The sequence below is a fragment of the Centrocercus urophasianus genome, unplaced genomic scaffold (genome assembly GCF_019232065.1).
Source record: "Centrocercus urophasianus isolate 14NV4802_14NV808 unplaced genomic scaffold, USGS_Curo_1.0 seq_10, whole genome shotgun sequence".
Taxonomy (NCBI): Eukaryota; Metazoa; Chordata; class Aves; order Galliformes; family Phasianidae; genus Centrocercus; species Centrocercus urophasianus.
Genome location: NW_024884142.1, coordinates 56,500,951 through 56,528,608, shown reverse-complemented (window position 1 = coordinate 56,528,608; position 27,658 = coordinate 56,500,951). Strand labels below are relative to the sequence as shown.

The 27,658-nt window shown below is 38.5% G+C and overlaps 1 protein-coding gene across 1 annotated transcript in view; it reads left to right on the top strand.

The window, feature by feature from the left end:
- UST (uronyl 2-sulfotransferase) overlaps positions 1 to 27,658 on the top strand; it is a 156,738-nt gene that overhangs the window by 56,299 nt on the left and 72,781 nt on the right. Inside the window, exons 2-4 of the mRNA XM_042822417.1 lie at positions 1,390 to 1,433; positions 19,578 to 19,733; positions 27,283 to 27,362. Of these exons, the coding sequence (XP_042678351.1) occupies positions 1,390 to 1,433; positions 19,578 to 19,733; positions 27,283 to 27,362 (280 nt within the window). The remainder of the gene's footprint in view (positions 1 to 1,389; positions 1,434 to 19,577; positions 19,734 to 27,282; positions 27,363 to 27,658) is intronic.

Genomic DNA, 27,658 nt, shown 5'->3' with positions numbered 1-27,658 from the left:
AAGAAAGTGCTATAAAAAAGAGCTTTATAAAATGGATCACATTTTTACTATGAATTGGATACTAGATACAGTAACTAGACTGTGCTATCATAATAATAATAATAAAATAGGAGCAGAAATCAAGCCTGCAGAATGCATGTTTAGTGCCAGGAATACTGAGGTGTAATTGTAATAATTGGAAACTGATGCAGGAGGGAAAATGCAATGTGCATAATAAGAGCAGAAACTGCTGATACAGAAAGGTGAAATTGACTAAGATATTGGCCCCTTAATTTTAAAGAATATTCAAAGAGCCTCCTGTAATACATTTCAAGCCTTCTTGACGCTGCATTCTAAGGCATATATATAATATATATATAAACAATGTCTGCAACTATCTGTTTTTCAATAGAAGGCAATTCGAAGAGGAGGGCTCTTTGGTGTCTTGTTATGTCTTACCCCAGCCAGCTGGTTGATGCTCCTCTAGAAGCAGCATCTAGAGTCAAGATGCTCACTGATGGGCCAGGCTTTTTACAGTTGTCTCTATGGTGTTTGAGTATCTGCTAGCCTCTTTTAAAGGTTATTCTCCATAATCCATACTGATGTAACATTAGTGCTGAAGTATCTTTTTCTGCCTTTGGTATGGGGATGGCTGAGAGGAGAGGGGTGCAGGGCCTGAGGAGAACTTCTCAGCCTGCCCCAAGTTTTGTACTCTACTGGGTAAGCTCACCCTTATTTATTAGCATAGACTTGTAAGTAGTGGGTACAAAGTCTGAAATTGTTGCCTTTTTTTATGGTAGCTAGCTAAAAAGGGAGTGCTTTAGAAATTTAGGGGCTTTTTTTCTGCAGCTTTTCTTCTGAATTTAAAGAGCATCTTGAAAAGACTGATGCAATGACATTGGAATACATCTTCCATTCAGTCTGTACTGTTCAGCAACAAAAATGTAGCTTGGAGGTTGGGAAAAACCCTTGTTAGAATGAAGATAAGGGAATGCTTGTGAACTCCATGAGAGCAAGCTCTGTTGAAAGCTTTAGATATTTTATTATCTAAGAAATCTTTTTGAGATTAACTGTGTTCACTAGCTTAAAGTGTGCCAGGTTGCAGCTGACAGTTTTTATCGTGCAAGTAATTGAATGCCTTGTTTTTAACTAAAATTGCCTTGGCCATTTAATTTTATTTTTAATAAAAATGTGCATCTAATCTTCTATCACAAATCGAGCCAAATCAGATTTCTTTTTTTTTTTTTTTTCCCTGTTGAAGCAAAATTTAAAGCAGATGATATTTATTTTCCTTTAATTATTTGACAGCACAGGAACAATGGGGTAGGAAAGCATGGGTTCTGTACATTGGCAAGTTTTGAAGTTTCATTGGATGAGTTTTATTTATTTCTACCTCTCTTCTTTTCATAGGAAATTCCACTTATTTGGATGACCACGGACCACCCCCTCAAAAGGTGAGATGCTATTATTTTGCATTTGTTTTCTTCTTTCTTTTCTTTGTTTTTATTTTCTAATAAACTACTAGTATGTTTACTTGTTCTGGAATATGTGCAATACATTTCTGCTGAGTTTAGATCAACAGCACTTGGCATTTTTTACTTTTTTTTCCCCAGTTTTCAGGCATTTGCAAGTTACTTGGATTAAATGTCTGGGTGATTAAACTAATGGAATTTTTGCAATTGAGTCAAAGGGCGATAGGATTCTAGTGATGAGTTTTGCCTGTCAGCAGACGTAAAAAGAACACATTTCTTCTCTTGGACAAACATCTCTTAATTGTTTTGGACATCTCGCCAGTTGCTGCATTGTTGTTTTTCTTGCAAAATCTTTGCTCACATGGTCAGCTTCTGATGAACCATTTTCTTTTAGTGCTTAAATAAAAAATGTGTATCTATGCTAGAGTGTCTGAATATCTCTATTTCATTTTCTAAATCAGTACGGCTATAGCATTGCAAGTATGCAGTGGGAAGCCCAACAACACTGTTAGAGCCAATGAGGGAAGTGGACTTTTTCTGGGTAATGATTCCTGGAGCATGAGCTCTGCTGCAAGTGCGATACTTTCAGAATACAAAACAGAACAGAAGAATACATTTAGTGTTGTATATTTAGAATATGGTGATCTGTTTACAGGGGGGAAGTGAACAAAAAGTACTTTTACCATCAAGTATGACTGCAGCATTGACTGTACCCTCACCATAATCATTGTAACTCATGACATTTCAGGTGAGAGCCTATATACAATGTTTTTTTCAAGAGGAAGAAGTTGATGCAGACTCTTAGGGTCCCATGTTGTTTGTTTTTCCCTCTACTGGCTTAGTCTGGTTTATTCTGTAAAACCTGATTTGTTACTATATTGTGTTTGTCTTTCCGGACAACAAGTCTCTAATAACTCCTTCTGTGCAGTAGTATTTTGGAAAAAGAAAGAAAAAGAAACAGTTTTTCTGCTAAGCTTTAGTATTTCTAGATTCTCTGTGTTTCTGTACATGCAGCATGGTATCTTACTGAGGTGTTTGGATAGAACTGTGGTTTTGCAGTCTTTATGTTTTGCCATTACAACATTTGATCGTGCAACTTTTTTGAAACTGTCCAAATTATGCCAAATTTTCACTGTTACTTGTTGAAGCAGAATGAAGCAGGGGGAGGTTTTGTAACAATGTTGGTAAAAATTAACTGTAGGCTAGTTTATATGATGTAAACTTCTAACAAAGCTCGTGACTTTGTTTAGTATAAAACTTTTCAGGTAATGCATTTTTAATGGAATGTAGGTACCCGAATGCTTTTGTAAGCCCTCTTGGCTTTTCAGTAGAAATTTTACCTATTTTAAGAACTCATTATGAAAAGGTGAGATTCCATGATGACTTCATGCCAAAACATGGACTGTGCTGCTGGAAGTGTTGCTTTTTCCACAGCAGAGCAAGATTCTCACAATCCTGGCACAGCTGTTCATATGAGTGAGCTGGAGCAGTTACCTGAAAATGCATCTTTTTTTCTAGTTTAACTTTTGGACAGATTACTAATGTGACCCTCTGTGAATGGCAGTGCATCAGGTGAGAGCACGTAGACGGCGTGGAGGTGAAGGGCCAGCCACTCATCATGATGGCAGTTCCCACTCTCGAGTGGTCAAAATGACTGTGAAATCACATTCTGAGCCACCAGCATTGAATTTAAACCTTCAACCACATGTGTGAGTTAGTGTGGTGAAACAGCTGGATTTTGGTCAGCGAAAGTAGGGTAATGTGGAAAGGAATTTGATTTAGCTTAGTTCTCAGTGAAAGCAAGCTACTGTAAACTGGGATTTTTCACTTCCTTTCTGCAAACTCTGCACATGAGATCTATAATTTTTCAGCTAGTGTATGGAAATTTGTTACACTCTTAAAGTTCAGGTGGTTCTATTACAGAGGAATGATGAACTTCTGATTTTTCTTCCCGCAAACAACACAAGTTACATTTTCTACATGTATAGACATAAATGGATGTATACAGAAGTGATAAAATCAACCTTTTAACTTCATCATTATTACCTGAGATGGAGGGTCAGATCTAAAAGATCTAAAAGATCTAAAGCTTAACTATCTAAAGTTTGTAAAGCAGTGCCTTTTCTAGACCTGTATTATCCATGCTTGCCTTAGCATTCAGAAATGCATAGCAGTGCCAGTAAGGGAAATCAGTAATCTAGATTAAAGTTTTGAATCTTGAAAACTCTACCCAGATTTAACATTTGGGTACTTCAGAAATTTTGTTTTACCAATTAAAAGTACTGTGGATAAGAACTGTGCCCTAATGGACAGTAGCCTCTTGTCAGGTTTATCCAACCAAGGCACTTTCCGATTTAATGTTCTGAAAATTTCTCTTCCCATTCTAAGCACGTAATTTGGGGCCTCATCCAGCTCTCTCTAGAAAGGCCAGCTGATTGTGGAGTTAGGTGGTAGATCGTGTAGGTACTCTCTGATTAGTGGCCTGCATGGTCAGTAATGTTGTAGGGCTTTTTCTGTAATGATCCTCGCTCCTGAAAGCTTGCTGAAAAGATCAGCAAAATAACAGGCTGTAGCCTTGTATTAGATGCAGGAATTTTACTTTTTGAAGTAGTTTTCTGTGTTGAGTGACATTGATAAAAGGTAAGCATTTTGAGCAGCCCTTGGGCAACATTTGTGCAAGCCCTTTTGTTGTTGTTTTTTTGTTTGTTTTACTTTTCATTATTCTAATTGAAACTTAGACTGGGATTGTTAAAAGAGTGAATAACTCCTGCTGTTTGCTTCAGGTCACGTTCTGCACTGTGGTGCTCTTGCTCTGTCGATGTCATGCATTGCATCCCTGGCTAAAAGTATTTAGTTATCCTTTTACAAATTCAGGTCTGAACTGTGAATTCTGCTAGTGGAACTAATTTTACTGTAATGGTTGTTATAATTCAGGTTGCCTCTATGGATATAGATAACTGCATTTAGACTGGTAGCTGGTTAAGGTCAATGGATGATTTTATTTGGCATATGAAGAAGTGTCAGAAGAAATTTGTCCTGAAACCGACGCTTAATTTGATTGCAAATTGCATTTTCAGTTTTTGAGTACACAAAGCACAGCTGACATGATGCAGTTCTCTTCACTAGTACGTATAGATTACAAAGCCCTTGATTTCTTTCTTGTGTTACTGGTAGTCACTTATCCAGGGAAGTATGCCTTTGCCTTGCTGCATTGCTGTCTGTGGTCAGTCCTGCTTGACAGTAGTGTGTGAAGCTCTGCAGTGTATTCATGATGTCAGCTGTATTCATTGGAGGGAATTACAGAGTGCTCTGAGTGAAATGAAAACATAAGAGGGGGATTTGGTAGGTTTAGGAAGCAAGTTTTAGAGTTAAAGATATTGTATGTGTCTGCTTAAAAATTCTTAAAAACCAGAAGTTAAGTTAATGAACAAAAAGTGCAGTGTTGAAATGAGTGATAGCTACTATCAACGGTACGTAGTTAGCTGCAGTGCAAAGCCACCAATAGTTGATATACAATGAACAGTAGCTGTTCTGCAACGTGTTCTCATATTTTATTGCAAATTGTATTAGTTTTGGCTTTCCATCATGGCTAGATGCCAATTTAGATTATTATTTTAATTTTACATACCAGGGTTTTTTTTTTTTTTTTTTTTTTTTTTTTTTTTTTTTTTTTTTTTTTCCACCAGTGGAAGAACTGAAAATAGCACTTTTTCTCTGAATAAGAAATAGCATGTTTACATTCCAGGAGGTCAGAGTACTGGGTTGCTTTTTCAAGCAAAGATGGCAGCAGTAGTTCTTTCAGTGTAGGCAGACACTCCATGTGGATTGGAGTCTAAGTAATGTAATGCCTATCAATGATGCTAGCCTATTTTAGACATTACTTGTGAAATTCGTGCAAATTAGTGGCAGAAAATGTTTGGTTGATGCTTAACTTGTGTGAGCATTTCAGTGAATAAATACGATGTGCTCTGTTCCAGTATTTGGGCTGGTTACTTCCTTAGCAATGCTTTTTGAGGGTAGGTTTTTTTTCCTCCTTCCATGATGACAAAGCTGTTGTTTGAGGACAAATGATGTGATCTTCATCAAACCTAGCATTTTTATTGATGCAAACTTTTCCCCTGAGAACTTGGTAAGAATATCGGGGTATGTCCCTTTTTGGTGCAGCTGATATACATGTGTAAAGGAGCTGTGTGCACATATGACTTAAATTACTTCCAAGTGGTCATGATCTGATCTCTTTTTCTTGATGGCTTTTCCATAGGATGCCAATCTTGGTTCTGATGCCTTTTGGCGGCTGCCTAGATGTCAGTGAAGTCCTATGCTTAGCACTGGTGTGATGGTACTTCAAAGCTTTTAGTCAATACAAAAATGGATGTGAGTCAGTACAAGGTCAAAACAAACAGAAGCAAAATGCATGCAGAAAATAAACTTGAATCTATTTTTATGGTTTGAAGCTGGAAAGCCAATAAATTCCTTCTACACCATTCTTTTAGTTCTTACCTAATACATATGTTTTCATGTTTTCCTTATGGATCAAGGCTATAGAAAAATAAATCAGAAATCCTGAGCAGCCTTTGATATGCATTGTACCCGTTTGTCGTCACACTCAGTTATCCAAAGACCTTTCTTTCTTTAAGTTATTTAATTTGGTCATTCCAAAAATTGATGTCAGCATTGCCTTCCATTACTTTGAGTTCTCATGTTCATCACGTTTGTCAGCTTTATTTTCTCCAATTCTTTGGTAACACTACAAAGATAACATCTGAAAGGCATTTATTTTTCTTTTAATTTAGTTGTTTGGTTGTTTTTTTGTTTGTTTGGTTGTTTTTTTGTGAGTGAATACTTCCTGTCTCGCTTGAAGGTTTGCCTTAATTCTAGCAATCTTTTTTAGATCATGGATTTTTACTCTTGTACTGCTGTACAATATTAAGTGATTGATTTGTTAGAGATTGTTTGACTTGAACTAGGAAAAAAAAAAGTGAGGTTGCATTCTTCCAGATACACGATTATGAGGAATTTTAAAATCATGAATAGTGGTATTGTTCAGCTGTTTTAATGTTATCCTGCTTATAAAATGAAAGAGCAGTTTGTGGTACAAGTGTGCAGTGTGAAAGTTTTTGTCTAGCAAAAATTGTGAGAATTTAGAATCACTAAAATACAGTATGTTCCTGAGGTTACAAGGGTTAGTACGTGGCTGATAAAATCAAATACTGAAAGATAATTCAGTAAGTGCCTTAATCACAAACACCTCCTTCACAGTTTGAAGTGCTGCTGTATATAAGTGGGCTTTGAAGATGAGTACAATCAGTAAAATACTTGGATGTAAATATGTAAATATATACATAATATTTCCAATTTCCCTGTTTCTATTAAAGGAGATGTAAAATAATAGTTGAAATATTGAGAATCATTATTTAATTTTCTTTTCAAATTGTGTTTTCCTCATCTCAATATCTCAAGGGAATAAAAATCTGATTTTCTAGAAGATTATTCCATTGTACATTATTTATGATCGGTTGGAGTCTCTTCAAGCTATAACTGGTGAATGGTGCATCCCTCTAGTGTTAGGGAGATATTAGCAAATGTTAGAATTGAATATTTACAGTGAAGTGAGGTTTGTGTTGTACGAAGATTTGCGTAGTTGTGGAGCACTGATTTCTGTGGGTTGTTTTGTTGTTGTTTTTTTGTTTTTTTTTTTAAATATGTATATTCATATACTGATAAAGAATCTTCAGGAAAACAAACTACTTTTCTCTATTTTTCTCCCTAAATAGAGAAGGCTTTTTTTTTTATTACTTCTTAATTTTGTAGTATATCAGAAATGTGTTCATATGGGGAAGCTGACTGATAGTAAATGAACAGCACAAAGAGACTTGGGATATTAAAGGCAGACTACTTGTCACAAGAAGGTAAATCCATGAGGAATGCTGTGCATGCTGGCATCCTGCAAAAGTTCCAACAACAGTGAATTTGCTTTTAACTAAGTTGGATACTCATTTTTGAAAGACAGAGAGACAATGGAACAGCATGTTTTGTGAATGATAGTAGTCCTTAGTTTTCATCCAATTTACTTCGAAGATGCTGAGTGCTGTGAAAATTTTATCTTTTGATTTGCAATATAATTTCCAAGCTGTGTGCATTGTTAAAAGATGGATTCTGCTTGTCTTTAACACAGCAGCCACTCCAGTGTTACACAAAACAAAAACTTTCTGGTATCACCAATTTTGCCACTGGTAGGTTTTATTCCACATTATTTACTATAGGTATATACTGTCCAGGGCATTATTGTCCCCACATCTGAAGCTAACAGCTCTGTATTTTTACTGAAATTTAGGATGTAATTCATACTGAGCTGATTTTTGGTCACCTGCTAAGTGTCCTTGCAGATTATTTGGCAGCGCATTAAGATATTCTACATGTTGTAGTTTCAAATTTGCAGATGCCCGGTTCATTTCTTCTCCTTTCCATGACAGGAATATATTCATAAACTGTCATAGCATGGAAGGAGATCATGATCACTCAATCATATTTCCTCAAGCAAGAATAGAGTTATATGAAATAAATTCCAGTGGATAGATGTTACAGTACCTAACAAAATATAGTAGAAATGCATGGCTCCGTAGAATGCCAGATAAATAAGAAGCATAACAAATCATGGCCACCTTGGTTATCTGCTGATTAGGAAATGTGCTGGTTCATGATACCAAAGTACAATTTACAGCTGGACCTAGGAGACTTAACCTTCAGTTGAACAAAAACAAGAATGTGCCATTCTGGTCAGGAGTAGCATTACAGGATATCTTGTGAAACTGACAGACTGATTTGGAGTCTGTAAGCCTTGTGACTCATTGGAGTAGCTCTTTAAATTTCACTATGCACTCGTATTTCTTGATGCTGTTCTTAAGTTCTGTACTGCTACTGTCAAACAGTTCCGTAAGAATCACAGTTGACCTGAAAAAAATTTTTTTTTCTTCTGGCCACTGTTTGAAGAAAAAAGAATGAAAACGTGATACTAAGGGAAAGAGCCTTAATTTAAAAGGAGATTGTGAGCTGATGTATGAACGGTCAATGGTAGACTCAAAATATCAGGCAGAGGGCAGTTTGTTATGAGTGCGCCTGTGAGAGTAGTGGTAATTCAAGAGGAGAAGTTTGGGCGAGTAAAGGAAGCAAAGGGCAGTGAAGGATGACCTGGTAATTTCCAGGACAGTACCCATGTTGTAGTAATAACAGTACCCTGGCATCTTCACTGCTGGCACCATTTCTGATTTTTGAGTAGGTGTGGAGATGAGCTCCTTCTACTGAAGTGGAAAGAGACCTTCCTTGGTTGGCAGGAATGAGATATGATTTGTCTGAGCAATCCAGGTTATGAATTTCAGTTGGCAGCAGGGTGAAATGAGAGCACTTGATGCTGGAAATCTTTCATCACTGCCTCCATAATATGGCAGTTCCAACACCATGGGGTCCACGTGTAGCTCAAAGGTGGACTGTGGTCAGCTGGGTAAGTTATTCGGGCCTGTGAGTAATTTGAGATGATGCTGGCATTTTCACTACATTCTGGCTCTGGAAGAGCTGGCCAGCAGATTATTGTCCTTTATGTAGGTGCTTCTTGTTGTTCCTTCCAAGTGGTGACACATTGTCACTGCATCTGTTATCTTCAGAAGGCTGTGGTAGAAATTTAGTCTGAGTTCCTCTGAACATGTGGAGGGAGTATACCCCAGAGCCACCTCATCAGTAATGAACGTGTGGGTTACAGTCCAGCAGAACTGGCCTGTTTTACAAATTAAAACCCACTTGTGGCTATAAACAACATTTATTTCATTCTGCAGTTGACTTGTAAAGTGCTTGCACAAAGTGGAGAGAAAAAGATGAGCGTGGTTAAGATCGCGCTGGAAACGTTAAAGTGAAATATGAAAGGAGGGGCTAAAGTAACGTGTAGAAGGGCACACTGAGACAGTGTGACAGGTCCTTAGCAGTGGTGAAGCCATGATGTGTTGCGCTAGCTACAGCCTGATTGATGGTCAGCCACAATAGATACAAAAGAGTTAAACCTTAATGTGAAGAAAGACAAATGCGGACAGAGGAATAAATTATTTAGCCTACTACTCACCCCTGTCAAATCCAATATTATTGGCTTCCAGGGTGAACTCATGAATATTGCATTGTAAGTACAGGAACTACTGAAAGGTAGTTAGGTTACTTAAGGGAACTCCAATGCTCTGACGTACTGTAAAAACTTTTAAAGCCAGGCTTAGGTACTTAATATCTCTCATTTTGTAACTATCCAATATAAACACGTTGGTTGGATGTGATAGGATTTACTACTTAAACAGAGAATAACTGTGCCAGTGTGTTCTGAACACATCACAGTGTACTAAACTGTGGTACCAGGAGGAAAAATAGCAATTTCAAACTTCACAATTTCAACATTTTTATTTTCATATATATATATTTATAAAATGTGAAGCTGCTCTGGAGTTAGAATGTGGCATGCAAGAGTTCTACACTTTAAGGGCCTTCTGATACCATGTGGAAAACCTTTCAGTGGAAAACCGAGAAATTAAATGACAAGAAAAATTTTAACCTGCATGAGTTCATGCACGTTCCCTCAACATCAGTGAACAATTTACATCACTGATCTCCTTTACCTTTTTATGACATGGGCACGTGCCAGCAAGGTGACTTCCACAACATGACGAACTTGGTAACTAAGAGATGAAAATATACTGGATTTCAGAAGAGAACTAATGATACCGTTTCCATTCTCTCTTTTCTGTTACAATTTGCATACAAACTCACTTAGGGTGAAGAGAAGTTAAACTACCAGAAAAGAGTAATAACTTTCTGTTCTGCATCCTTCTGTCTACCACAAACAGCCTTTGATTCTTTTAAGTGCCATCCTCTGGTGTATTAGAAGGAATGTCCATAAAATATGAAGGGTGGTTGTGCAATTCTCTTCAGTGTTAGGGTGAAAAGATACAGTCCTGTTTCTAATTTTGGCCACAGAGGAGGTGAAGAAGTTGCAAACTGAAGAGGAAAGCAAGAAGAATGAAGAGGAAACTGAAAAGCATGCTGTAGTAAGAATGGGTGAGAGGAAAAGATGTGATTAATGTTGCAGGTGTTCAGCTCTAGCCATCAGCCATTCCCTGCTTGGTAAGGTGATTTCCCTTCACCTGCTTCATCTCTGAGAGCAGCTAAAGCTGCCACCACTTTCATACAGAGCTGAGGGATTATGGCCAGGAAGATGCTCGCGCATCAAGATAATGTCTAACATCAGTGACCACCTCAAAGTGCTAAGTGAACAGAACAGCTGCTCTTCACCAACTTGTTTCTCTCTTTGTGTGCAAGTGCTGAATTTTAAAATTGTGGTGATTTCGCATACCTGAAATAAACTCAGTTGTCTGTTTTCTTTTGTGGGAAATCTTGTGCAGGAGATTGCAGAAGTAGAGGTTATGCTCACCTGCATCTGCTGCAGGGAAGTAAATCGAATATGTTCTGTACTGTTTAGTCGGCGAGGAAGGACGAGCCACACATTCAATATGAATGTCTTGCTATCGTCATCTTTATTCCACAATCCTTAACATATTTATGCACATGGTTACCACCTACTTGTATGACTTTGCATTTTATACAAGACAGATTTATTGTTTTTCCTAACATTTGATAATAATAAACAAAGCAGTTTTAGTCTTGCTTAATGAGCATCTGGTACGTCCTGGTTTCCCTTATCAAGCATCCTTCCTTGTATGTCGTTTATCATTTTCCTAATTACGGATGCAGCACAATATCATGATTGCCAAAGCACAAAAGTTTATACTCTTAAACGATTACACATTTTTAAGCTTTATATATAGAGCAAGGTCATGGTTGGCTCGTACCACACTTTTCCATTAAACTTTTCCTTTGTTTTACTGCACTAAATCCCATAAAATGTGGGGGATCAAAGGAGCAAAAATAAATGCATTGACAGGGTGCACCCATAGATTTTAAACTGTACTGATTCATTTTATTTTCTCATGTTGCTGCATGTATAGATGTGGTACCTTGTAAAAGGTCTTGTTCTGAGACTTAATATACAGACCTCATTCTGCTTTGGACTGAGCTCTTGTTAGAACTGTAAGGATGCAGTATTTTCCAGCTAAAAATTGTTTTAGGTTTTGATATTGACTATATATATCTGTGTTATGGGACAAACAATTAACTTTGGAGGATGCTGTATTGTAATGCCTTTCTTTTGTCTTAGCAACTCAGAGTACTGTGTCTACATCCAGTTCCTTTTGTTGTTTGTGCTCCATGCTTATGTTTTCAATTTATTTTGGTACTTAGGAATGCTGAATCGTTAGAGAATACATTTTAACTCATTCTTCCAAATATGTTAGCTGCCAAAAAGATGAAGTGCTTTGTTTTTAAGTCATCCTTTTTCAATTGGATTAGTTTCTTAATGAAGATGTAAGATGTAACAGAAGGCTCTTCTGTTTATTCCTCTGCCTTTTTTCAGTGCTCCACTGCAGCTGTATGGATTTCAGAGTTTGCAAACAAACCTCACTCCTGTCTTTCTTGTGGTTTCCAGTTATGTTCAGTGACTCGTAAAGAAGATCGTGCAGTCTAGTCAGCTTTAGAGTTGGGTACTTCAAAAAGCTTATCTTTTTCTAGTATCGCTACACTCTGCGGGTAGATAGACAGGTACCTGCGGGTATCTGGGTGTGTTCGAAGCAGCTGACACTGTCTCCATGTCTTCAGACTGAACAGACGTGGATTTGTTGAATGGACCGTTCAGGGGATAAGAAATTGGCTGTGTAATTGCACTAAGAAAGTTGGGATTATTTAGCCTAAAGAACGGAAGGCTCCAAGGAGATCTTATAGTGGCCTTCCAGTTTTTAAAAGGGGCCATCAGAAAAGATGGGGAGAGTCTCTTTCTTAGGGAATGTAGTGGCAGAACAAGGATTGATGGTTTTAAACTAAAAATGGATACATTTAGATGAGATAGGAAGAAATTCTTTACTCAGAGGGCAGTGAGGCACTGGCACAGGCTGCCCGGAGAAGCTCTGCACCCCCCCCATCACTGGAGATGTTCAAAGCCAGGTTGGATGAGGCCCTGGGCAGCCTGGTCTTGTGGAAGGTGTTCCTGACCATGGCAGGGGGTTGGAACTTGACTATTTTTAAGGACCTTCCCAACCCAAACCATTCTCTGATTCTATGATTATGTGATTTTAAGCTCTGAAATGAAGTATGGGAGTACTTCATCTAATTAAATCTATCTGGTTCAGCTGGAGGAGAGGAGTCTAACTCTTTCACATTTCAACCATGCTTTCTACTAAAATGTAAGTAAAAATATAAAATGTGTTAATAATTCTTTGTTGTAGTTGCTTTAAATGTGAGTGGCAACAAAGTGATTTCTGTTTAGTATGGGATTTCTTCTTTTTTAAAGTCTCCTTTGGAGTGTGCTCTTATTGGCCTCATGTTTTTCTTCCTTGAAGTAGTCTTTATCAAGCTTGTTAAAAACCTAACTGAAAAAAAGAGGCATCCGAGGAATCTAAGATCTCAAATCATATAATTAAATTATGCCTTCTTGAAACCCACAATATGAGAACAAGCGTTCATTGGGTAGAAGGTGATGTAAAAATTAAATGCCTGGTGGTTAATATATTCTAGATTTTCTTTCTGGAGTTCTAGAACAGGAGGAGGAGAAATATCAGAGAAAAATGGGCTGCGGACACTGTTGGGGTTGTGTGCTCTCCCTAGTGAGCATCATCTACCTCTCATGAGCCAAATGAACCATTACTTTGACCCAGTAAACCATTTTTGGATGTCTTTTAAATTAGAAGAATGATATAAGAATTGTAGGAATTGTATTTCTTCCTGCTTGTCTAGGCATGAAGAAAGTGGAGAGGTTGCAGAGCAAAGATTGGATATTGCATAGAGATACATAACAAGTGTTAAATACATACATAGTACATACATAATGATACATAAGAAAGTGTTTAATTTTGTGATCTTGTAATTTTTGTCTGTGTGTTCATTGGCCACATTCACGTGGCAGAGGTGGAGTACTGTCTGATCCCAAATTAGTATCTGCTCAAAAAGGAGAAACCTGTTCTGGTATCAGCCTCTGGCCTATCTTATATGTAAGCACATAATTACCTGCCTAATTTGTGGAACTAATGGACTCCTTTCTGGGAATGTGTGTCTCTGACATGAATTATTTAACTGAGGAAATACTTCCTGGGCTGGAAAACGTTTGGCAAATTAGCACAAATATACTGTGTTTGTCTCAGTAAAATGGAATTATTAGGGCCTTTGGGTGGATCCCTAAATTGTTGGCACAGTGAGAAATTATCCGGCCTATTTTGCTTAGTGGTGCAAGGGTTCACCTGGAAACAAAACCTCCCCTGAAAACAGGAACATGGATTTTTGTCATATTGGCTGAAAAATGGCTCTGCCTCTGAAAATGGCAGTTGTCATCCTTATTGCAAAATGAATTTTCATTAAACATGATTTTTCTTCCTTTGGATTTAATTTGGAATGGTTCTTGTCATCTTCTTAACTGTGAACCAAAAGGGAAAAGAAAATGACAAGTAAATTGTTGTGTAACTTTTCAAACCCCTGGAAAGAGCTGTCGTAATTATACTGTGGATTTTACTTTTTTATAGCTCTAAGTACTAATTCACATCACTCCAAAATGAATTATGTAATTGAATTATTTCTTTTACCTCTGGGCTTTGATACAGAGCTCAGTAAAGGCACTCTGATTGTTTTGAAGCTGTGCAGTGTTACATGACTGTCACGTTGCCAGAGCGTCACCTCAACAATTAGTTAGTCTATGTGATACATACTCACATTGTAAAATGAAATGTGATCCAGTTAGGAGTTTGTAAATCTCAAATGGCTATTTTTCATTTTGTTTCTGCTAGCATAATAGGAGCCTTTTTCTCAAATGTCTCTTCTGCCATGATTTCTTATATTGTCTGATTCTTTGTGTGTTTTGTGAGCGTGAAAACAAAAGTTCCTGTCTTAAAAAGGATTTCAGTGGCTTGCATCTCTAGATCTGCTTGATTTAAACAGGTTTATTTCTAAGAAATAACTTAAACGCTTTCTAAAATGCTGAAAACAGATAAGCCCTGTCCAAAGAGAATTGGTCACGTTAAACAAATACATGCTTAAGTACCAAAAATCTCTCTGCTGCACGGCTTTGTTTATCAGGTGTACTTTCTGGTGCCTTACGGTGTTAAAGTGGAGTAGTGACGTAAATAAAACCTTAGTAAAGCTCCGGCAATGAATCCTTAAAGTTAGCCGCATTCAGCAGCGCCACAAGTGAAGATTTGATTACAGTTAATTATTGTGTTCTTCTAAAGCGGTCATAGAGCGGTAGCATTTATCTGGAATCTTGTTCGATTTTACCAAAGTGCATTCAGATGTTTTCTCAATCAGGGCATTGATATATTGGCCTCCTTTAAACTGAACAGTTGGCTGGAAATAATGGCCCCTTATTTCAGATTTCTCTATCTGGAGTGAGAATTTGTTTATGGCTTCTTTTTGGGGGGTTGTCATGGTTATTGTCTGTGTACAGAACAGAACTGCCCTACCTGAGAAAATGAGTTTTGGAGACAAAGGTGAGAACTGGCCGACTTAGAATCACTTGTTGATTTTGGCTGGCAAGTTGTTTGTATGTAGAACAGAAACTTTACAACGCCCCAGTTTTATTTTAATCTTTTAAGAATTTTAATTAAGAATAATATTAGTATGATTCAGCCAAAAGATATTGGCTAATCAAATCAGGGATTTAATTGGAAATTAAATTTAATCTGAGTGCAGTAAAATTCCGCTGGAAATGAGTGAAATATCAGGTGGAAAACTTCGCTCACTGTATTGCAAAGTGCAACTCTGCTATGAAAATCAAAGCAGTTAATAATTACGAAGCATTGTTTAATGTTTCCATAGCCTTACAAATTCTTACAAAATCAAATGTTAGTTACCGCTGTACAGTGCAGATGTTAAATTCATGACCTGTAGTGTTCTGAAGTCACTAAGGGTGAGATTTTGAATTTCATGGAAAGGAAGGCTTCTGTGGAAAAGGTTGATGAAGATTAAGGGGGGGAGGTTTCTGACAGAAAACTTTCATATAAATGTTGCAAAAAGAGGAGGCTTTGTGTGTTCTGTGGGTTTTAGATGAGCCCTGGGAGGCCCACATTCACTACTGCATCAGCAGATGAGATGTCCTGGAGAAAGCTCAACCAAACCAGCAATTGCCAAATACCTATTCCTTCCCCAGCTAATTTGAGGAATAATAGCTTTTATGGTTATGGTACAGAGAAGGATATACTAAACATTGCTAACGGTAGCAATAGTAATGTTCCTTTGATAATAAAGTATAATGTTGGCAGAAAAATGCCACGGATATCTCAATATATTCCCATTCATTATAAAGGGTATCCTTATTTCTCCTTTAATTTTTTTCTCTAGCTTGCAGTTCTCTTTGGAAGTAATCTTAGGGGCTGCTTGAGGAATCGTTTTGCTTCTATGATGAAGATCTATTAGCTGTTCAAATATCATGAGACATACCTGAAATGCAGAACCAGGGCATCAGCCATGTATATGGAAACATTTTTTTGCAGCCTTCTTAATAGAAATGCAGGCTTTCCCTATGTGAGTGGCATACATGCCCTGCTGTTGGTGAAACCATGAGGTCCTGACAATGTTAGCCAATTTAAAAGGCTTGAAAGCAGATGCTTCTTCACCTATAGAATTTGATGCTGTTGGTTTTTGCTGTACCAAATATTTGTCTAATGTGATAATGTGACTTCAGAATGCCTTTTGCTGAAAAAATAATCCATGGAAATTGTCCAGGGACAAAACAAAACTGCATCCAGCTTCCTTTAGAACAGTGAATTACTGCTTGCACTTTCTGATTTTCTGGTTTCCCAGTTTTATTATATAAGCTCCTAAACAGGTCTGCAAATATTAAATATAGCATGGAATAGTTCTTTCTTTGTAGTGGTCCTGAGCAATAGAATCTTTCTATGTTTTTTGTTTTATGTAGGTTTTTTTGTTTGTTTATTTGGTTTATTAAGACATACTACACGTAGCAGTGGTACTCTGACTTCTGGAACATTAGAAATGTATACTGGAGTGACAAAACATTCTGTTCTTAGAAGATAAGTAACAAACAAGTTTTATTTATCTTACAAAGCGGACTGGATCGTCTTTTCTATATGCTGCCGGAATGGCTATGCAAAGTAGATGCCTACAATATTTCTCATCATTTTGCTTTGACATCTGGCTGAAGTTGAGGAAATTCTGAAATATCAAGCAGCAGTAGCATTTGGGCAGTAACAAGTACAGTGAAATGCATTGTACTGTGTTTTGAGGATCAGAATTCCAAGAGATGCCGCATGGGTGATATTGAGCTAAGGGACTGGCATTCCGAGGAGAAACAGTAGGCTAGAATGTGCAGGGTCAGTGCTTCACCAGTCTTGTCTTTACTACCAGTGAGGATCAGCTGGAACTTAGGAGATACAAGGTTGTTTTTTTAATGGAATAGCTAAAATTACCATGCAATACACAATAGATAGTAAACAATGACCCTGTCTCAATATACTGAAGAAATCAGAACTGCTGAATGAACAGAAAACTACTTCTGCCAGATTGTGTCTGCAGAGGATGCTTTTTTTTCCCTGTTGTAAAAACTGTGATGTGCCTAGGATAGTGACAGAGATCTGTAGGGGACGCGGAGAGGGCAAAGCAAGGACAGAAGAGGAGAAGCATTGGTCATTGGTATGCTGCTGGTACTATACCTGGCATGACTGAATAGAAACAAATAACTAAGGCCCGCATAGCAAAAAAAAAAAAAAAAAAAAAAATCCTTCATGAAGCATGTCTAAATTGTGATTGTATATACAATATTTAAAAGATGAGTCCATCAATTGTGACACTGGTTTTCTTGACTCAAAGGCAAGACAGACGTTTTCCACATATTCCAGAAGTGGAAAACAGCTGGTGTAAATGTATGAAAGCAGGTTTAATGAACTTCAGTTTGTAATTTGGCAGTTAATAAAAGGTATTTCTAAATATTCATTTGGAAAAGTAATCAACAAGCTTTTCCCTGCTGGCTGTAATAGCTAAGAAAGGTAATAGCTAAGAGGAAACTTCTCTCTGGAGCAGAGACAGGTACTCACCCATCTGTGTCAGATCTCAGTTTGACAAGCCTGCAGGTTGCTGTATTCAAGATGGTAATTCTAAATTCTAATTTTAAATTTTTCTAAGTTTTAATTCTAAATTCTAATTTAATGTACAATTTTACATTAGATGCAGACAGACACGTGACCATAAGTCATCACTGGACTTACTGTAATGAAGGACATTGTGATTGCTTTCTACGCTCACAAATCACAATAACACATTCACCTCTCAGTTATCCAATTCTTTCTTCCATGAAAGTTGTGACAGTAGAGCTGCCACCTTTCCCTGGATGATTTAGGGGTCAAACCATACTGCTCTGTGTGTTGTTGATCTTATTATTCCCATGATTAATCTAAACTGAACTTCAATACACCTGGTAATAAAACTCCTTCATTAAAAATGCTAAACTCGATAATGTTCGTCAAACATACTGTCACGGCCTGAACCTCTGATTGATCACCTGAGGCAAGCAATGAGTCAGCCATGGGAGCACAGGTGAAGGCAATTCACCTGTGCTGCTGAAGGGGTGAAGCCTGGCTCCATCTCTCCTAGACCTACTTAAGAGCTGGCTACCAGTGGGGAAGGATCTCTTCTGGAGATCGCCTCTACTGGTGTTGTGTGAGTGAGCCCAGGATAGGGGTAAGCCTTCTATTTATTCTCTTTTGTTATCATAGTCTACTTTGCCTAATTCTCTTGCTTATTTTGTGATTATAACATCCTAATATTCTTTGGTTATACACATATAAGGTGCAGTGGCATGTTGCTATGTTTATTTTCAAAGAACTTCTCACCTAGAATACTTAAGCTGCCTAAAAACATTTAGTTCACTATTATTAAAAGCTCTGATAGTTGTGCCTCACAAAAATACTAGTACAATCACACAAGTACTCCACCTGCACTCCTGGCCTCTCTGTTCTTTGCCTCAAAGGCAGCAATAAATATCATACAATTACTGTTGCTAAACTATGGTAGGAATTTTGGAGAAATAACTGGGAAAAGAAACGTCAAACTTTTCTACCCTCTCTTTTGTGCTTTGGAGCTCCGAGAAAACTTGTCTGCTTCAGAAGTACAGCTTCAGAGAGATGATATCTGTGAAGAACACTGAGGCCTGCAGCACATGCATGAGGAGTGCCTAGGAGAGCCTAGGATCACAGCTGCCTGTTCTCTTAAATTATTCAGATAAATCTTAGGAATTGTTGTAGTTCAAGTCAACTAACAATGTCCCAAACAGGGAGGGAGAGCATGCTGCAACAGTGACTTGGGCCTGGAGACCACTGCCAGTAGGCAGGTAAGATGTGGCCAGTCTGGTTTGATACTGAGTGAATATCACCTGTGTGACCAGAGTTTGCCATTTGTCCTCCAGGCCCAGCAGTGGCTGATTGGTATTGTTTGTTGCACAAGTACATGCCTCTCCAGTGTCAGATTCCTTCTCTAGGTCTTCAGAAGATTCTTGTTTAAATTTTAGATTGAAATGATTGATTTTAGCTCTCTCTAACTGGTTGCTGCTTTTTTTTTTTTTTTTTTTTTTTTTTATACTGAAGTTTTGCAACTCAAGCATTCCTCTTTCATTAGATCAACTTCACTCGGAGCTGCCAAACTGCAGTGCTAGTTCACTGCAGTTCGTTGTATGGAGGCAGTCAGTATTCTTAAGCTCATCACCGTCTTCACTGGAAGTCATCAGCAGTGGTTTAATATTTCTTGAGTGGCTACTAATCTGCACTGTTACTATAAACTGTATCACAAGGGGAAATTCAGTTTGTCATCTCCTGAATGACGTGCCTTTTTATAAGAAGAGCTTATAGCTAGCTGGAAGTGAATCCTTTTGATGTGGGCAGAATCCTAGAAATTCTCTTCTACATATCTGTTGGCTTACGGGCAAAATATTCTCTGATTGAGATACAAAGAAGCAAAAGTACCAATATACTGACTCAATATTTTTCAATCTTTACTTAGGTACTTCCTTTCCCCAGCCAGGTGGTCTACAACAGAGTTGGAAAGTGTGGGAGTAGAACTGTGGTTTTGCTTTTGAGAATTTTATCAGAGAAACATGGATTCAACCTGGTAACATCTGACATTCATAACAAAACAAGACTGACCAAAAACGAACAGGTAAGCTACTCCTGCTCAACTTAGAGCCTGTTCTATTGCATTTGTGAAGCTGAGAAACAAAGGCATGTGCATATACAATATACAAAGGCATATACAGTAATACAGCTTTGACCTGGGTAACGTGCCAGAAATCATCATCCTTGAAGTGGCTTCAGTTCACTGGAGAATTGTGCTGTAGAGCCAAGAGCAACACGATGTGGAGGGTTACAAGAAAAACTAGCTTCCATTTAGCCAGCTCTTGAATGTACTCAACATAGCAATTAGCCCAGCGTCAGTCCAGGGGCATAAGAAGGGTTACTACAAGTGAAGTTAGGTGCTAACAGCTTCTGGGACCTGTATTAATGTATCTGCAGGGCACAGCCATTTGTCATATAGACGTGCCAGCATATGCAGAGCTAGCTTGGGACTCTTAAGCAGAGTACATATAAGTAAAATTCAGCAGTTTCTAATCCACTGTTAATAATCACTTGCTTCAAAAAATTCTTACCCAGGTCCATGCTAAACCTTGTTGCCATAGTCTAACACATCCTTGATCCTGTCTCAGCCTCTTACTTATCTGCCTTTTTCATGTTATTGTGCGACGTAAAGCAAATACAAGTGAAACCTGTCTACCTAGAAACCCCTTTTTATGTTCCCTTAAACTCATGTTTCCTTAAAACTATAAAGGACATACTTTTTGCAACTTTGAGACCAAAAGATTTTATTATTTATATTCATTTGTATCTTGGGTAACCATGTGCTCACAAGTGTCAATGCCATCAATAGGTATTGATGCAAGTAACTCAAAAAAAAAAACCCTCAGTCTCCAAAGTGTACTGATTAATTCATATGCATTACACATGGCTGTTTCATGTTACCTACAGCTGTTCTTTTGATCTGCTGATTCAGGTAAATGCTGCAGCAAATGCCTGCGTCACCCCTAAGATTAGCAAACCGCAACAGGATGTATGCAGTGATCAAAATACAGACTTAGGCCTACCAGTGACAACGTCCTGTGGCTAGGGGTTCTTTATCTGTAGCCTTTTTATGAGCGTAAGTTTCAGTGTTTGTTATTTTGGATATAACAGTTTGTTCCGATTTAAAATTTGAGAGCAGATGTTGCTACTGCAGTTCCCAAGTTCCCTCTTTCCAGTACTGCCATCAAGATCCCACAGGCAGTGAGCGGATCACCTACCCTTTTAGGGCCCTTGTTGTTGGGGGACTGGCAATCCAGGGCTGCCACGCCAGCCAAAAGGCTGTGGAGGAGGCCAGTGTCACTCCTGCTACCCTGCTTAGGCCCACTCATTGACTGATGGCAGAGACAGAGGCTGCAGCTGTCACAGCCTCTTTGTGTGCATATGGGCTGCTGCTAGCACCATGCTGTCAGCCATGTACAGCCTGGGGAGTTTGCAGAATGGTCCCATTGGATCAAAGGGCAAACTGTCATGTTATTCTTTCTTCTTTTAACTATTTCTGCTTAATTGTTGGGTATGGGATAGGCGATTTTTATTGGCATGATAGTTTTTGTGTTTTGATTTGTTTCGGGTTTTTTTGATTCATTACTGATTTGGAGATGTAAAAGAAAATCTAAAATCCTCTGAGGTAGCAACAACCACAGTCTTCCACCCTTATAATCTGCTACATTTCTCTGGTATGCAGAAACGTGTTAAACCTAGTGAAAGATCATATTAAACAGTCTTCTCAGCTTCAGTCTGAAATATCAGGATTCGAAGAAGCTCAGACTGAATTTTAGTGCAACAGTTGCCTTGTTTTTTTTTTGCACTCTACAAGCTGTTTGGTTACCATATGGGAAATATCCAGGAACACAGATAGTGGAGTACGTATTGCTATAGAGATGTGGATTTACTTTCTGCTATGTTCTGCAGTAAGTTTAGTCTCTTTATTTTGATTTATGGCTTATTTACATAGTTACAATAGGTTCAGAATGTAATGATTACTTTTGCTGGAAAACAAAGGTTACATGACTGGCGATACTGACTTTTCTCTCTTTTAAGGTATCTTCAGTTGTGTTTTGATTTTTGAATCGAAGTATTAAATTGAAAAGAATCATAGAATCATTTGAAGTGGAAGGGACCCTTAAAAGACATCTAGTCCAAATGCTGTGCAATGAACAGGGACGTCTACAGCTAGATAAAGTTTCTCACAGCCCCATCCAGCCTGACTGTGAATGACTCTGAGAACGAAATATCTGGGCAGCCTGCTTCAATGCTTCGCTACTCTCATCATAAAAAAAACTTTCTGCTTATAATTAATCTAGATCTCCCCTCTTTTAGTTTGAAACCATTTCCTCTTGTCCTACCACAGCGGACACTGCTAAAGAGTCTGCCCTTTTCTTTTATGTAGCCCCCTTTTAGAAGTTGAAAAGATGCTATCAGGTCTCTCTGGGGCCTTCTTCTCTTCAGGCTGAACAGCCCTAGCTCTCTCAGCCTGTCCTCATAGGAGAGTTGTTCCATCCCCTGGATGGATCCCTGTTTTTTGCAGCCCTCCTCTGTATGCACTCTAGCAGGTCCATGTCTTTTCTATACTGAGAACTGCACATCTGGACATAGTACTCCAGGTGAGGCCTCACCAGTGCAGAATAGAGAGGCAGGATCACCTCCCTTGACCTGCTGGCCTCACTTCTTTTGATGCAGCCCAAGATACAGTTGGCTTTCTGGGCTGCAAAGACACATTGCTGACTCATGTCCAGCTTACCATCCACCAGTACTCTGAAGTCTTTTTCAGCAGGGTTGTGCTCCATTCTTTCATCCTTCCACTTGTACACAGGTGGCAACCCCCACTATCAGTACAAGACCTCACGCTTGGCTTTGTTGAAATGCGTGAGGTTCTTCTCAAGCCTGCCTAGGTCTCTCTGGATGGCATCCCATCCCTCTGGTGTGTCAGCCACACTACACAGCTTAGTATCATCTACAAACTTGCTAAGGATGCACTCAGTCCCATTGTTGAGGTCATTGGTGAAGATGTTGAAGGGCATTAGTTCCAGTACTGACCCGTGAGGGATACCATTTGTCTCTGATTTCCATCTGGATGTTGATACATTAACCACTACTCTCTGGGTACAATCTAGCAACAAGTTTTTTTTCTCAATTGAACAACGCATTCATCAAGTCTGTATCTTTCCAGTTTGGAGAGAAGGATGTTGTGGGACCTGTGTGAGAGGCATTACTGAAGTCCAGATAGATTACATCAGTGACTCTTTCTTTGTCCATTAATGCAGTGACACCATCATAAAAGGCCACTAGGTTGGTCAAGCAGGATTTGCCCTTGGTGAAGCCATGCTGGTTGTTCTGTATCACCACCTCCTCTTTTACGTGCCTTATCATAGCTTCCAGGAAGATCTGTTCTATGACCTTCCCTAGCGCAGAGGTGAAGCAGACAGGTCAGTAGTGGCCTATGTTGTTCTTTCTACCCTTCTTAAAAATCAGTGTGACATTGCCTTTTTTCCCCAGGGACTTCACCTGACTCCTATGACTTCTCAAATATTATTGAGAGTGGCTTGTTGACTGCATGAATCTGGGATGCATCTCATCAGGACCCATTAAGGTTCCTCAGGTGTTTTCAGACCTGATTGTCACTTATGGTGGGGTGGACATTGCTTTCCCAGTCCCCAGCTTCTGACCCATTCACTTGAGGGGGGTGTGAAGAGCAATTGCTAGTGAAGACTGAAGCAAAAAAGTTGTTGAGTACCTCAGCCTTCTCCTTGTCCGTTGTTGCCTGGCCTGCCTGTATTGCGCACTGGAGTGAAGGGAAGGGGCATATGCGTTGTTGTTCTTTCTCCCATCTTTAATGTGGTATAAGAAGCAATTAAGAGAACAAATGGTCTCAGGTTCCAGGCATTGGAATGAGAGAAAACAGGAATGGGCTGGGCTGTAGGCTCCCAGCATGAGCTACTTGCTTGAGATGTTATTGCTTTCTTCCTCCTGTCATTTGTCTGTCCTGTGTTTGGTTAGAGCTTTGGTCCAGCCAAGATTTTTCTGTAAATATTTAGCTTGTGCAGTCTGTTAGTGTTAAATAAAGTACGTAGGTGTTCTTAATGACTGTGGAGATTACATGTAACTGAAATCCGTATGTTGGGTGCCTTTTACAGTTTTCTTAGTAAGAAATCTTCCCAAATTACGTCTGCCTGCCAGCAATTAGGAGTGCAGCCATTGAACATCCATGGGCATAAGGGAGAGGCTTCTGGAAAAAGATGAGTTAATTTTTGCCTTACCATTTACTGTAATGTTTTCAATTAACAATTGGAAACTTCTAATTACAGAACTTACGTATAGTATTTATATATACAATGACAACCTAATTGATGTGGCTTTAAAGTGACAGATGTACTAATGCAAAATGAATTCCTCCCCTCCTCTGATTACCCCTGTCCCCAGTTCTTGGATTCAGAGAAGGAAAAATGATTATGTTTATAGATGTGCAGATACTGGTACGTATGGGAGTAACTGATTGTCCTCACATCATTTCCCTCTACTACACGTCCTTTGGACAGGCACCAGCTTTATTCATAATTCAGGTTTAACACACTAAAAGTCCATTGCTGTTTTTTCTTGAGTGCTTTTAAAAATAGAAAATTGGTCCTAAGCAGCTTGGGGAGTTTAAGAAAATTTTGAAACAATTCCAAATCTCTGAGAGTTAAAACGATGATTGGGTCTCATTCCTGTGAGCTCTGAATTGTTTATGGAAATGAAGTAATACCGAGATGAAAGTGATACACCAAGTACCTGTAGATACTTGTGCCTCCTGGATCCTACATGCCTTCAGGAGAGATGGTAGCATGTATAGAAAAAGGTAAATAACTCGAAAGAGAGTCAGATTCAGATAATCTTTCATCCTATTTATATTAGTTACAGGGAACCATAGTGTCACCATCTGATCTGACTTGGAAAATCACATATCCTATCATCTTTGTACATTTTGACCACAGATTCTCTCCCAATGAAACACAGCAGTTTGAGAGAGTAGGAATGTTTTTTATGTTCAAAGAAATGATTATGTCTTTTTGTTCTCAGTTGAATTTACCTATTACAAATCCTGAACTAAATAGGTCTGCTCTGAGCAGGCCTGTGGTGGAGGGTAGGTGTTTATGGAAGAGAGAGAGATGTCCTGTCTTGCAAGGCTGGGTTGAGTTTTGGTGTAGGAGTGATGCTGTGGCTGGAACAAAGCCATCCTCCATGTTTCTTTCCTTATGGGCAGGGCTCCTTGCAGTCACTCACCAAGTCATTTTATTGTGCCATCTGCTGGATTGTTATTTGCAATGCAGCAATGACCAAATATAAATAGCGCTGCTGATGTTAAGCATGATGACTTACGTTGGCCAGCTGAGATCCTAAAATTATAATGAAAACAGTAGTCTAAAGAAAAATGTTTTGTTCTGTGAGTGTGGCCTCTTGGTTTTCTTGCTCAGGTGGACATTAGGACTCAAAAATGGTTTGCAGTTTATAGAGTTGCCTCTGCAGATCTGGTCTTTTTTAATGGTCCTGTTTAAGTGTGAATGCAGAAATTGGATTTTGGAGGAAAAAAAGTAGAATGAAAGCTTAAGGAAGGTTGCACAGCAGTAGAAAGATGTTATGCTAGGGAGCAAAGCAGCATTTAGGGTGGTTTAAGACCATTTTCCAGATGGTACTTCTGATGGTCTTCAGATGGTACTTCAGATGGTCTCTTCCCTTCCATCATTGCCATTCCATTCAACTCACTTTCTAGGGGTCTCGATCACTACTTATTCTCTCCATGTGTCACCCATGGGTTTACCAGTCTTCTTGTAGAAGAGATCTACTAGAGGCCCTACTCCTCTGGGAGACACTGGAAGATTTTATTTCTTTTTGCATCACTTTCAAAAGAGGGCTGGATTCCTTCGTATTCCTGAGCAGTACATTTGGCTCATTAAGCTGAAATCAGTTCAGCGCAATTGGGATCAGAGAGAGAGGAGCCCTTGGGAAATATGGCCACAATTTGCATGTGGCTGTGAGCCATTACGGTTATTTATTTTTCCCTCCTGACATCTGTGTGTTGTATCTTCTGAGCCTTACTTACTCTTTTGGCAGGGTTTTTAAAAGAATGTTTTGTGCTTGTTTGTTCATATGCACATTGTAGCTTTATCCACATCTGCATACAAGTCCTGTTGAACATTAAGTGTCTAAATGTGAAGGTACTTCAAGTCAAAACAGAATTCCGCATCTGCTTTATAGTAAGTTATTATAGCACAAGAGATTGAGTTTGGTAGCAAGAGCTTTAAAAAAGAAACAAAACAAAACAAAAAAACCACCAGGCAGCCAGATGCTGTCCAGCATCTTTGCAGAGTACCTCTGTTCCTGATGCAGAAGTACCCTGCTAGTCCAGCAGCAGACTGACTCAAGCCTGCCGCATGAGGTGAAGCACAATGAGAAGTGCTGTGTTATTTCAGTGGGAATCAGCACAGTGCTGGCCAGTTGCTACCTGCTGCAGAGTGAGGCAATGGATGTTCCTGTGGTACTCACATGTACCTCTCCAATTTGTCTCTTGTTACTATTTTAAAGTGACCCATGCATTTAAAGTCAAGGTAGTTACTTCTTACATTTATAGCCATGGAGTCATAAAATAACTAGAGTTGGAAGGGACCTTTAAAGGTCATCTAGTCCAGCTCTCCTGTGTTGAACAGGTAATAATCTTTACATCTTGTATTTATGCTATAATGATGATTCTTTGTTTATTCCAAGATGGAATTATAGTGGTGACAGTAGTGAGTTGAGTTTTTTTCCTGTATGAATATCTTCACTTTGCCATTCGTTCATACAGACAGAGTAACAGATAAAATACCCATATATCATAAAGCTTCATACAGTTCTGAGGGTTTCAGTTCTCCTGTAACTTGGCTGGGTGAAAACAAACAGGCAAAAAAATAAACTAAGTGAGACATCTGATATCCAGTCTCTAGAGTATCTATTTCCTCTGTTTCATTTTGAAAGCTAGGCAGACAAATACAATTTTTTTGACAGTTACCAGTCCTAACTAAATGTCAGTTTATTTGCTTTGCTAGGAAGCCCTTCTCTTCTGAGAACATTAACAATATAAACTCAGTGTGATCATTGCAAGAAGGTGTCATGGGCTTTCTAAATTGGGGCTGGTAGCTCAATATTCGTACAGTCTGCACATGATTTTCTGGCATGCTCGTCTGTCCCAAATTGATTGAGCTCTCATTTTCTGAGACTTTTCATTTTGGCATTCTGTCTGATAGAGCCAGTGTCTTCAGAAGATAGCAGCTGCATGCAAACTTCTGGTGCAGAATTTAGATTTTTTTTTTCTTTATGTTTATGCCTTTCTTTAAATTGATACCCACTTTTGGAAGTATGTTAACTTTGTGATGGCATAATAGTGTTTGCATCTTTAACCTTTTTGCTTAGGTGTGAAATAGTAGTAGTGCTATCTTGGTAATAGTGTTTGGGAGGGATAGTGAAGAAGAACCTGAGTAACGTTGACTTGAAAATTAAACCACTGTATGTTGTTTGATAGTTATATTTGTCTCCAGGTATGCCTTGCAATAACATGGATAATTTGATTTGTTAATTCTTTTTAGATGGAATTGATTAGAAACATAAGCACTGCTGAGCAGCCCTATTTATTCACTAGACATGTTCATTTCCTCAACTTCTCAAGGTAAGGCATTTTTTCATTTAAAAATATTTTTTATTGGTTGTAATACAGAGAATATATTCCCTTCTTTTTTAAGTATAAATAATACAATAGACACTTTTTCTGGCAATGAAAGTTGCATTTAGAGGGGATTTTTCTTGCTATCTCTCTGCTACCAAATAGTCATGTACAGTATGTTTTTGAAAATCCAGAAAGCTGTTGCATGCTTCTACCACTGGGGTTACCTTGGTTTATATCATTTCCAGCTAACATGTATGAGTTGACAGCTTGTGTCTTTAAGCTATGCATTAATGCTTTAA